The following is a 13,879-nucleotide window of genomic DNA, read 5'->3' on the forward strand; positions in this document are numbered from 1 at the left end:
GTTGAAAGAATGAAATCTGTTCATTATACACAGTGATTAGAATAGTGCCTGGAACACAGTGAGTATTCATTAAGTGTTTGCAATTGTTATTTTCTGCTTTCATTGTTCTGGACCTCTTACTCACAGGTACTGCATGTTCCAGGACCGGGCTTCCCATGACGCAATGGACGTCTCTGTCGTTTTCTGTCCTCTACAGAAATGTTGGTCTCAAGGTTGCTGCTTGTACAGATGGCGGACAAGTAAACTGGAACAGCTTTTGGGAGGGGCCCAGGCTATATATACATCAGGAGCCTGGACATGAGTCTAAGACAATGACAACAGTGACTTCAATGTGTATACGGGGCGGCTTTCTCAAGCAAGGTTCATAATGGCCCCATACTTGCAAACTTGCAGACACCCGAGACAACACCAATAAAACTATGTGAAATTCACATGATGGGGAAGTGCTAATAAAATAACCTCCTGAACACACAGCTTAGTCTAGCCTACCGCACACATGCTTAGAATGCTTACATTAGCCCACAGTTGGGCAAAGCCTACTTTGTAAAAAGCGTTGAATATTTCCTGTACCTTGTCGAATACCGTACTGAAAGCAAAAGCAGAGAGTGGTTGTCAGTGTACCAGCTGCTGACTCTCGCGATCACTGGCTGACTAGGAGCTGTGGCCACTGCCATTGCCCGGCATCACAAGAGGACAGGACTGCATGTCCTCAGCCCGGGAAAAGATCCAGATTAAAACTCTGAAGCATGGTTTCCACTGGATGTGTACTGTGACCACACCATCGTAGAGATGGAAAATCTTTAAGTCGACCATCATTAAATCGGGGACCATCTATACCTCCATCCTCCTTCAGCAGTGTCTGCTCCATTCTGAAAACCCTCCAGGGTCAGTGCTCGGTTTCCTGTGTGTCTTTAATCCTTGCCTGAACGGTCACAACGTTCTTTCTCTAGACATCTTCCCTTCTCGTTGAGCCCACCCGTGGCCAACACCCTCCCAGCAGGCCTCCAGGCTGGAACGAGGGGGCTGTCCCAACGCTGCACCTCATTTTCACCATCTCCATGGCCTGGCATCTCCCTCGCAAAACCCAAACACAACCTGCTACCCACCAACTCTCGCTTCTCTGAAACTTCCCCATGTCCTAAATAGATGGGCTGGAAGAAGAATTAACTTTGCTCCTTCCAGAGCTCAATACAGATTCACCTTCTGAAACTTAAATGGTAACATCTGGTAAAATCCAGAGTTCTTTTCAAGCAATATAAAACCAGATCAAGTTATTTCAGTGAGTATTACAATTCTTTCCAAAGAAGCGCCATCTCTTCTCTACAGTGCAGCCCAGACAATGCAGAGGCCTCTAACATAACTCCTGTGACAACAGCACCTCTGGTCTAAGTCAGTTTTACGGTTAATGACCACATAGCGGTCCCCAGATTCTGCGGTACCCCATTCCCAGCCCTGACGTGCACACCCTGCGTGTGTAGCAATCACTTTCTTCCTTCCCAATTCCACCACCACAATCTGAGTCCAGATGACAGTTTCTTTCCCACAACAGTTACATGGCTAATGCCCCTGCTTCTGAAACATAATGGTTATACTTTGAAAATAACAAGAGGAGGAAACCTGTGCCGAAGGGAAACTAATGAAGCTCCGCTAGGACACTGCCAAATTAAGTGACACCTCTGTGTGACACCCATTATAGTCCAAAATTTTGCCAGCTCCAGAGAAACAAACCAAAACAAATCCCATGTAATACTTTTGGAAGCTGAAGAGCGTTACTGCTATGGTGTAAATTTCAGATCAACTGGAATTTCTTTTATTAGGAAAAAGGTATGAAAAAATAGTTACGTATTAAATGCTGGGTGTACATACTTTGTAATACACTCTACCGCGCAAAGGAGGAGAATAATTTACGACATCAACAGGACATATTAACTCGTTCATCACTGCTAAAAGAACAGCGTACACTGGGGCACCTGGGTGGCTCAGTTAGGCATCCGACTCTTGGTTTTGGCTCAGGTCACGATTTCATGATCTCTCTTGGTTTCCTGAGTTCAAGCCCCCAATCAGGCTCTGCGTTGCCAGCTTGGGATTCTCTCCCTCACTTTCTGCCCCTCTCTCACTAGTGCTGTCTCTGTCTCTCTCAAAATAAATAAAAAAAAATAAAATAAAAAAATAAAACATCTGCATACACACTACACCAATGGTAACACCGCTTCAGGTGAGTACAGGCTGTGAAATTCAATCTGAGGAAAATCTAAAGAGAAGTCTAAGTGAACTATAGCAGGTACTAGAAGCACGAGGCAATGATGGGGCACTCAAGGGTGCCCTAACTTATGTCCTCCTTTGTGTGAATGCAACACCGAGGAAAGGAGGCAAATCAAACTAAGTTCATCCAGTTAAATTCATGCTGTATCTGATTTAAGGCGGGGAAGGATTATTCCCTCTGAAACACACAACCATACCCACACGCAGGATTGAACAATGCCCATCTTCCCATAAGGGGCTTGGATTCAGGTGGGCACTGTGGGGGTAGAAGCAGTGAGATGGGGTGATCGGGGCAGGGGTGGGCAGACTGTCACGGGCATGGAAGACTCACGCTAAAGCTGGAGAAAGTGAAACACGGGCTTGGACTACGGAGGTGGAGAAACGTCTTCTGTTCTGCCACACTGGTGCCACTCCCACTGCCAGCAAAGGACAGAAAATGTCAACCCTTCTCGTGAGCCCACGTCGTGAGTTTACGTGTGTGTTCTCCACACAGAGTCTACTTCCAGAAGCAGATGTGGCCTCGGATAGTTTTGGTGTCAAAGCCCAGAGGCAAAGCAAGTAATTTACTTACCAACATACCATTTTTACTAAGTTTTGGTTTCTCCATAGTACTCAAATTATGTAATCAGTAGTTACATTTCACAAATGTTTACTCGCATGTGCAAAAAGGGAAAAGAGTAATAATAATAATAATAGCTACTATTTGGGGAGCACTTACTGTGGGCCAGACCTTGTGCCAAGCCCTGTGGTTTTCTACTGATGCCCTAACAGGCTTAGAGGCTACAAAAATATCCATTTATCATCTACTGGGTCTGCAGGTCAGAAGCCAGGCACTGTGTGGCTCAGCTGGTTCTCTGCTCTGCCCTCACAGGCTGAAATCAGGGTATCAGCAGGGAGGGCTGCATTCCTGCCATCAGAGGGTGATTCGAGGTGTTGGCAAAACTCAGTTCCACGAGGCTGCAGCACTGAGGTCCCCATCTCCCTGATGGCTGTCGACTGGGAGCTCCCAGAGACTGCCCATGGGCCCTGGCTCACAACGGCTGCTTTTGAAGCCAGAAGCGGTGGGTCAAGTCCTCCTCATACCTTGAATCTTCCGGGTTTCTCTACTGCCTGTCTCTCTGAGGCATCCCTTCTACCAGATCTCCCCAGCTGGCTTCTCCGCCTGCTGCTGCTGCTTTTAAGAACTCATGTGATTATGTGGGTCCACCCACATAATCCCAGGTAATCTCACTATCTTACAGCCAGCTGATTCATGGCCTCAATGCCAAGAGCAGGGCCTTTCACTGCAGCGTGTTGACTCCTGCACTTGGCAATTCTGCCTATCACATGCATGACCTCAGTTAACCCTCAGAGCAAACCCATGGTCAAGTCCAGGGGGAAAGTCAGCCAATTTATCTGTTACCTAAATCATCTGGTTCGCTTTACAAATTATAGCCTAACCCCCAAATAATCCCAGATAGATTAAATAATTAAATGTTTAAAAAGAAACAAAAAATATCACACAAACCAAAAACGCCATGGCTAAATATTTCTCTATTCTTGGGACTCTTATAAGCATAAAATAAATAGAATAGCAAAGAGGGAAATAAACAGATGAGCCTAGAATTACAAAAATTAAAGGCAAAAGCCAGATTTGGGAAGAAGGGCAGGTGTTAAGTAGTATATACCGGATGATTAACATCCCTATTATGAACTCACATAAAAAACATTTTTTAAAAAAGCAAAATAAACTGTTTAGATTTCTTTTCTGAATTAACATGTTAGAAAATCTAACTTTTTTTTCTTCTGTCACCAGGAAGTCGTGGGTTTTTCTACCAAATTAGCAAACCATCTTGTTAGCAGTTTTGGAAGCTAATGCTGAACGCCACTCATGCATTAGTGACACAGACCCCAACAAACAATGAAGGAAACGGATCAGCATCTGGCGTAATTCATATTTGAACACTTGATTAAGGAAATAAAGTTCAGACAAAGACAGTTATAAATGAAATCCTGGAGAACTTTAAGGGCAGGAGTGAATAAAGCACGGTGTCCCCATACAATGATACTGCACAGTTACACTGGCTCTCCAAGATATTTTGCATTATGCAGACGCAGGAAAATGTCCCCGACATGGTAATACTGAAAAGTAGAACGCTACACTACCCGTAGGAGGAGGAGGAGGAGGGGCGGGTGACGAACGAGCTTTGGAGCCTGAAACCCAAGGCTGAATTCTGGCTCTACCACTAATAGCCCTATGGCTTTGGGCAGGCCACGACCCGATTCCGGTTTTCCATAAATAATCAAAACGGGATGACACCATTTACCTCTCAGGGCTCCGGTCGGATTTAAATGAGAATTAACAGCAGGTCTGCTGATCCTAGGAGGTCTGCTAGCCAAGCACCTGCTGGAGGTTCTCTTCAGTACACCTCAGACAATCTCGAAAAATGTCTACCGGAGGCCCCCCATATCAGCCTCCTGTGGCCGTTGTTGTAACTGAAGTACCATGCACCAGGTGAACCGAAACACCAGAAATTTCTTTTCCCACAGATCTAGAAAACAAGGTGTTGGCAAGGCCACACTTTCCCCAAAGGTTCTAGGAGAGAATCCCTCCTTGCCTTTGAGGTGGTCCTCAGCCTAGGGCTGCATGGCTTCAATCTCTGCCTTGGTCTTCATGGACCTGCTCTTCTCCCCATGCGTCTGTGTCTTGTCCATTCTGTCTCCTATAAAGGCACTTGCCATTTTCCAATGGCACTTCCACACGTATATTTCCATATGGCCCACCCGGGTAATCCAGGCTGAGCTCATCTTGAGATCCTTAACTTGATTATGTCATCAAACATCTTTCCCCGACATAAGACCACACTCACAGGTTCCAGGGGTTAAGCCATATGTTTGGGGGGATCTATCCGGCCCACTGCAGTGCCCAAACCCGCAAAGTTTGTGGAGTGGCAAAGTCAGATGTGGAATTTCACTACTAGTGCCACATTCCACACCAGCCGGCGCCCCGCATGAAGCTACGAGTACTGTCACACGAGTGACAGCCACCGGACCTGCCGTGCAGTGGGGAGGACTGTGCACTACACAAGCCCTCCTTGAAAGGACCGCTATGCCCAAAGCCAGGGGTGCTCGGAACGGCGAAGTCAAATATCCACGCTGCCGTAACTGTTCTCTCATCGCAGAAACTAGGATAGTGCCTTGTACCTGGTGAGACTACTTCAGAAAGAAGGCAGAGCCCAAACTCACTGTGGCCAGGCCGGCTGGCTGCTCTGGGGAGCAGCCCCACCACGCTCACCGTGCTGTTGATGTGCGCTTTCGCTCACCTTCGATGTAGAGTGGCTCCACCACGTCGTGGTTAATCAGCTCGAAGTTCTCGTGGCCGATCCAGTGCTCCACATTCCTCTTCCTGCCAGTGAAGAAGTTGTCCACCACAGTCACCTCATGGCCATCCATCATGAGCTTGTCCGTGAGGTGGGAGCCCACGAACCCCGCTCCTCCGGTTATCTGCACCAGGACGGGGTGCCCAAGGTCCCCAGAGAAAGCACAAGAGGACACGGTGACAACCAGCTTCAAGGGGATATGCCTTTGGTGCAGCCACAACTTAACACTTGGGAGGGGAGCAAGGAAGGAGGACACTAATGGTTTCAGGGCAGCGTCCTCTCTCTCCCTCCAGAACAAGTCGTCATACTACTGTCAATTTCTAAGCAGCCTAAAAACTTAAGCTACCACCCAGTAAATATCAGTACAGAAAAGCAGCTACAAGTTTCCAAATGTCCCCTCTGACAGAGAATTTCACATTAAAAGGTTCTTATTTTATGCCGATGGGACACTGAACATCACTTGTGTAATTCTAACACTCCTGCAGAGTTTCAGAATGTTTTAAAAAGTGATTATACCATGCAGAGATTTGGTGAGCCACCAAATGATATATGTTGTTTTTTTTTTAAATGTTTATTTATTTTGAGAGAGAGAGGGAGGGAGAGAGAGAATCCCAAGCAGGGTCTGCACTGTCAGCACAGAGCCCAACACGGGGCTTGATCTCACGAACCATGAGATCATGACCTGAGCTAAAATCAAGAGTTATCAGATGCTTAACTGACTGAGCCACCCAGGCACCTCTGTGGCTTTTAAACTGGACACAAAAAACTCATTAAAAAAAAACTATTATCTTCCCAACTGCTTATGAGAACAAATGAATAAGCAATAGCTACTGTCTTCAGACCTAAATGCTAAGTGATTGAGGTCCACTGTTCGGTCAATGTCTGAGCGGGAGCACAAACACTGCGTGGGGTCCACCAACGGGCCTACAGGGACACGATGCAGCTGTGGGGGGCAGGGGGCCAGCAATGCCATCCTGCCAAAACCGGAAGAGGCAATCGCGATTGAAAAACACAGCTTGAGGTCATAGATACTTTCTTCAAATTCAATGGTGTAAGTGGAGGAGCCAGATAGAGCATGTACTGTATTTTGAGGAAAGACTAGAAAGAACAAACTCAGAAAGCAGACTCGTGAAGTCAAACATCTTCTCTGCCCTGTTCTGTCCTCCGCCCTGCCTTCTCTGTTCCCAACGGAAAGAATTAACAGAAGGAAAAAACCCACCAATTCTCTCACTGAAAAAAGCCCAAAAGCCCCTAGGCCTATGGTTTTAAACCATTTAGTTTGCAACAAAGCCCTCTGTGATCTGACACGTAATTCCAATGCTGACCACGGGTGAGGGCAAAGCTGCCTGGGGTGAAGAAGGTAGATTTGGGAGACAGTGCAGGGGAGAAATGCCAGCCACCAGCACCAACCAGACATTTACACTTGCTCTGATGAAAATCACAGACACAGCTGACCCTTGAACAACTAGGGTGTGAAGTGCACGGGTCTACTTGTATACAGATTTGTTTGATAAATACAGTACAGTACTACGAGTGTATTTTCTCTTTCTTATGATGTTCTTAATAACATTCTGTTTTCCCTAGTTTGTTTTAAGAACAAAATACATAATACACATAACATGCAGGATCAGTGTTAATCGACTGTTTATGTTATGGAAAGGCTTCCAGTCAACAGCAAGCAAAAGGAGTCAAAAGTCACATGTGGATTTTTGACAGCCTGTGGGGATGTCGGGGGTGGATGGTCGGCCCCTCTCGGCCCTGAGTTGCTCAAGGGTCAGCTGTATGATGGTTGAGAATGTGGATGGTTGAAAAATCCTGATGCTGAATAGCTTTCAATCAGCTGCATTCATTTAAAAAAAACAAAATTTATTTACTTTTGAGAGAAAGAGACAGAGAGACAGAGCACAAGCAGGGGAGGGGCAGAGAGAGAGGGAGACACAGAATCCGAAACAGGCTCCAGGCTCTGAGCTGTCAGCACAGAGCCCAATGTGGGACTCAAACCCATGGACTGCAAGATCCTGACCTGAGCCGAAGTTGGACATTTCACTGACTGAGCCACCCAGCCGCCCCACAGCTGCATTCATTCTTAATGGAGAGCACCACTTCCTAAATCCTTTCTGCTTCTGAGGTAAGAAACAAACACCCAGAGGAACTGAATTTCTGACCAAGGTCCCCAGGTCATCAGTAATGACAGAATAAGCCCAGCCTTCCTAATTTCATATTCTCTCCACTACCTGCAGATTTTTCTGGTTCATGTTTTATCTTCAGCACCCCTGTATTTCACCTGTATACCTGAACAATGATTTGAAAAGAGAATTTTGGGGAAAGATAACTAAATTTCAACTCTCGCTCACTATATGTGCTTAACTCAGGGGATGAAAATCCATTTTATTTTGCCTTCATTTCATTGCATTTTCCCAAGCTCCCCACTTAAGTTCATAAATCAGAAAAATTACATCTTTTTAAAAAGAAATTTAACCTCTTTTAATGTAACTCTATATCCATACACAAATGTTTCTTAAACTAAGACATTCTGTAGCATGCTAACTTTACCTCCGCACCTAAAATGACCTAGCGGCGACTCAGCTAAGCAGAAATGCAGTGTACTAAATTATACACAATTGCCTCCAACATTTTACTAGTTTTAGTGGGGACATAAAATTGCTGGAAGCACCTTAGCCCTCCTTAAAATGCATTTGAACTGTTTTTTCTTGAAGAATTCCTTTCTATAGAAAATACTTAAAGATTTACGTAACATAGCTGGCTCTCCCTAATCAATTTCAGTCCATTAGGCAAGCATTTCAAACAGAAACAAGACTGGCAGAAGCCCATCACTTACAAGCTTCCTCAGGAAAACTAACTACCAAACCTGGGCCTACCCTCCCAATAACTAGGAGGTAACATCGAAGAAGACAGTAGGAAGAAAGGACAGGAGACCTCTTATGCTGAAATTGACTGTGCTCCACGCAGCTTTGCAGGGCTCTGCAGTTAGCAGCTCATCTCCACTGCTTGTACTTCTGCGCTGGTGGAAGCTCACAGGCAGTGAAAAGTGGTCCTGTTCAAGGGTGGCATTCAAACTCATGCTGCTCAGTAAGTCAGCAAGAAGAATGCCTTTCTGAACAAACCTCTTCTCTGTGCTAAGGCTCCAACAATCACTGAAAAGACTTTGGGTTTTAGCAACAACATGGCACCAGATGACTCTGAAATGTGGCTTAACCTATGAGCCAGCAGATGAGTGAAGAACGCTCAGTCCATTTATTGTGGCTACATGTAAAGTGGCTCCCGGCATCAGCAGGGAGATCATCTCGTGTGGAAATAATAATAACCCTTGTGTGCAGGGTTCATATACTAGTGTATGGTAATAAACATTCTGATCGCTCTGACATGTGGTAGCAGAGAGATCAGAAAAATTAACTTTTCTCTGCTGCTGAAGACATGGATGTATTTCTCAAGTCATGCTTAAATGCCTACACGTTTTTGATATGATAGAAATAACCCAAAAAGATGGGTGTACAAGTATAATAGACTTTAGAGTCTGCTCAGGGTGAGATTTATGTAAACCATCTAAAAAGGCACGAGGTCTTCTATAACTTCCAGAAGAGAAAGGCGATTATGTGGTATAAGTAGTTTAACAATGATTTAGGAGTATTACTTGGCTGTTTGGGACAAGTAGTCCTACAGCCTAAACAACGGGTAAAAGAACAGAAAAGCTTGTGCACCAACCACTTATATATCAAGGTCACAGATAAAGCATTTCCTGCAGAATGGCACTGTGAGGTGCTCCACAGACCTGTCCCTCAGCAAAACCATAACTAGGGAGGATCAATTCAAAAACCTAACCAGTTAAAGTCTTTGGAAATTGTCCTAAGGGTATACATACAGCAGATGAAGAAACACTTATTCAAGAAAATCTACAAAAATTCAGTAAGAACAGTGAGAATCTGTGACACTTGAGCCATGGACCACTCCCTCCTTCCACCCTACAAGCCCAGAGTTCAGAGTGGGTGAGTGTTAGGTGTGGCCAAAACAACGGAGCTAGCAGTCAAAAGATCATGGTATCTCACCAGGAAGGGCAGGGCTCAGGCCTTTCTGATTCCCTCCAGCTGTGAGCTGCACAGGCTAAATTCCTAAGGTGTGAGCCAAGTGGTTAAGACCTTCCTCCTCCAGCTCCCACTCACAGGGCAGAAGCTCTACCCACCCCAGGCAGGGCAGGGGGTGAACGGATGAATATGGGACCATGGTCACCCTTGCCCAAGCTCAGTCAAGGAGTGGATTCCATGTCCAGAGAGGCCAGGCAAGAAGACCAGGGGTACTGCTCCTGCCTGCCCCCTGCTTGTAAGCAGGAATGTCACTCCCTCCTCCAGTTCCACAGCAGTGACTCAGAGATTTTCCCCCGGGGACAGAGGCAGTCACTAAAAACACAGAGCTCCAAAGCTCCCACAGAGGTATAAACTAAGTTTGAAAGACAACGTGGGAAAGTTCAAGCATAAAGGTGATCTCAAGCATAATGAATGGAGATTTGAAGTGGTAAGCAACAGAAAGGAGCCTGGTAGCTCTCTGAGAACAATAAGCTTGAGCACAGGCTGGCCAGTTTAGTACAGAGAACCAGGGAAAGACACACCTAAGAGCCCTCCCGGGCTTAACAATCGACCTAAAAATCTACCTCTGCAAAGGGGCCAGAATTTAACTGGCTCCGACTGAGGAACGATTTATAACACAAAGCACTGATTAAAGCATAGTTTGCTCAAGTAGAGATTACTGGTGCCTAAAAGTTGGTGTGGATACCACATAAGGCAGACGGCTTAACAGAGAAATCAAGCTAAAAGATGGTCACCAAGAGCCCTGCTAGAACCACTGCCATCCCAGGGTGACTGTGTCCATCCCCAGGCCTGCAGCCTCTGAGCAGTGCCCATCAGAGCTTCATCCTCCAGGGAACGCAAGTCACTGAAAGAGACCAGCCAAGATACTCAACAGATAAACAAACAGGCAAAAATGAAACAAGGCTTAGGGAAAGGGGAGAACAGTATCCAGAGTTGCTACAATATACTACCTAAAATACCCAGGTTTCTATAGAAAATGTTGAGACTGGCAAAGAAACAGGAATGTGTGACCCGGACACAGGGAACACCACCAGGCCCATCCGTGCGCGGGCCCAGCTACCACGTTTACGAGAGTCTTCAAGTCAGCCATTATAAATAAGTTCACAGAATGGGAGGAAACCATGCTTTAAGAAGTAAATAAAGACTAAAAAGGGAAAAATTATAAAATAGAAACAAATGGAAATTTGGGGGTTGACAAATATAGGACAATTCACTAGAGAGATTCAACAACTGACTGGATCTGGCAGAAGAAAGAATCAGCAAACCTGAAGATACATCAAGAGAGTTTATGCAACCTGAAGAGCAGAGAGAAAAACGAAAGGAAAGTGAATAGCCTCATACCAGTCTGAGACGTCAATAAGCTCACCAACAGGCACGTAAGGGGAGCACCAGAAAGGAAGAAAGAGAGGAACCGAAAAATTATTTGAAGAAATAATGGCTGAAAAGTTCTCCAATCCCATGAAACACATGAATCTATACATTCAAGAAGCTGAACAAACTCCAAGTAGGATAAATGCAAATATGAAGCATGAACCCATATCACACTAGAAACGCTGAAAATCAGAGACAAAGATAAAGTTTTGGAAGCAGTTGTACTGGGTTAAAATACTGTCCTACAAAAGTTATATCCTTCTTGGAATCTCAGCACAGGACCTTATTTGGAAGTTGGGTGATCGCAGGTGTCATCAGTTTGAGATAAAGTCATACTGGAGTAGAGTAAACCTTGAATCCAGTATGAGACACACAGGGAGAGCACCATGTGATGATGGAGGCCAAGACTGGGGAGATGTATCTACAAGTCAAGGAATCAAGGATGGTAGCAACACCAGAAGCTAAGAGAAAGGCATAAAACAGATTTCCTCCTAGAAACTTCTGAGATAGCACGGCCCTGCCAATACCCTCACATTAGAATTCTAGCTTCCACTACTGGGAGAGATTCAATTTTGCTTGTTTTAAGCTACTGAGCTTGTAACTGTGACAGCAGCCTTTGGAAAGTAAACAGGAGACAAAGGAAAGGACTCAAGTACAAGGAAACCCCCAACATAATTAACAGCTGACTCTCCATCACAAATAATGGAGGAAGCAGTAGGGTCACTAACATATTCAATGTGCAGAGAGAAAACTGCCCGCCAAGAATTTTATGCACTACCAAAACTTCTGAAAATAAAAATAAATAAATAAACAAAAAATGAGAGTATTCATTGCTAGCAGCCCTGCCATTCAAGAAATACTAAAGGATGTTCTTCAGGCTGAAAGCAAATGATCCCAGAGAGCATTTCCCACAGAGGAAACAAAAGGGGAAGGAACAAATAATTAGTAATTATAAAAGACAATGTAATTGCACTTTTTCCTTTCCACTCTTAATTGATTTAAAGACTAAATTGTACAGCACAACAATGTGAATGCACTTAAAGCCACAGAACTATATACTTAAAATGGCTAAAATGTGGGGCACCTTGGGTGGCTCAGTAGGTTAAGCAACCGACTCTTTGATTTCAGCTTGGGTCATGACCGCAGGCCCATGGGATCAAGCCCCGCAACAGGCTCTGTTCCAGTTGTGGAGCCTGCTTAAGATTCTCTCTCTCCCTCTCTCTGTGCCCCTCCCCCCCCCACACTTGCAAGCATGCTTTCTCTCTCAAAAAAAAAAAAAAAATGGTGAAAATGAAAAACCGTGTTATGTATATTTTACCACCACCACAGCAAAACAATTGTAAAAAATAATGTGAATTACTGTATTACTTGCCCTGTAAAATATAGAAATCTGTCTGACAACAGAATGAAGAGGGTAGGTGGGAGCAAAGTTGTACTGCAGTAAGGCAATGACACCAAAAGTTTACTCAAACCCACAGGAACAAATGAAGGAAACCAGACAAGGTAATTAAAAGGTTAATGTAACAAATTCTGCAAATGTCTCTTTACTCTCCTTCATTCACTCAGCTTATTTAAAAGATGTAAAATTATATAAATATATAACAATGTACTATGGGGTTTATAACATGAACTGAAGTAATACATAAAATGGATAGAAATAATATCACAAGAAGGGGTAAAGGCAGTAAACTATGTAGGAGTGGCAGGTTGACATCTCACTGGATCTTAAGTCTACATCTCAGGGTAAATCTGAAGTAGAGTATCATAAGTTAAGATGTACATGGTAAGCACTAGAGTAAGTAGGAACAGAATGAATTTTTAAAATACATAAAAAATAATTAACGACATTCAAATTACACATAAGGAAACATTTACTTAATGCAAAAGAAAAGAATAATGGAAAATGAGAGAAACAAAGATATGAGGCATACAAGAAACACAAAGGAAAATGTGTTGTAACTCCAACCATGTCAGTAATAACCTTAAGTGTGAATGGATTCAGCAAACACCCAAAAGGCAGAGATTGTCAAATGGGAGAAAAACAAAACAAAACAGGATCCAACTATATGAAGTCTTAAGGGAATACACTGAAGACTCAAAGATACAATGTGTTGAATGTAAAAAGATACAAAACGCAGCATAGAAAAATAATAAGAAAGTTGGAGTGGCTTTGATGGTATCAGACAAAATAAACTTTAAAACAAAAACTGTTAAGAGATACAGAGGGGCATTCTATAATGATAAAATCCATCAAGTGAATGTAATAATTATAAACACTTACGTACCTAACAACAAAGACTCAGAATATACAAAGCAAAAGTTGAAAGAATTAAAGGAAGAAATAGAGATTTTAACAACAATAATTGGAGGCATCAACACCTCACTCCCAATAATAAACAGAACTACGCAGAAGATTAGCAAGGAAATAAAAAGACTTGAAAAACACTGAAAACCTGCTAGACCTAGACCTAACAGATATCTTTATCTGTAGAACACTCAACAACAACAGTCCTTTTAAGAGTATATGAGGGACGCTGGGCTGGCTCAGTGGGCAAAGCATGTAACTCTTGATCTCTGGATTGTGAGTTTGAGCCCCCACGTTGGGTGTAGAGATTACTTAAAAATAAAATCTTAAAAAGAAAAAAGAGTACATGAAATATTCTCCAGGACAGACCATATTCTAGGCCATAACACAAGCCTCAATAAATTTAAAAGGAAAGGATTTGAATCATACAAAGTAAGTTCTCTGACTCTAATGGAGTGAAATTAGATCTCAAAAACAAAGAA

General features: G+C 43.8%; 1 protein-coding gene across 2 annotated transcripts in view; it reads right to left on the reverse strand.

Annotated features, from left to right (window-relative positions):
* UXS1 (UDP-glucuronate decarboxylase 1) overlaps positions 1-13,879 on the reverse strand; it is a 96,018-nt gene that overhangs the window by 42,204 nt on the left and 39,935 nt on the right. For both annotated transcript variants that reach the window (XM_058684593.1, XM_058684594.1), the window contains exon 6: positions 5,565-5,745. In XM_058684593.1, the coding sequence (XP_058540576.1) occupies positions 5,565-5,745 (181 nt within the window). The remainder of the gene's footprint in view (positions 1-5,564; positions 5,746-13,879) is intronic.

Source organism: Neofelis nebulosa, chromosome 9 (assembly GCF_028018385.1).
Source record: "Neofelis nebulosa isolate mNeoNeb1 chromosome 9, mNeoNeb1.pri, whole genome shotgun sequence".
Classification (NCBI taxonomy): domain Eukaryota; kingdom Metazoa; phylum Chordata; class Mammalia; order Carnivora; family Felidae; genus Neofelis; species Neofelis nebulosa.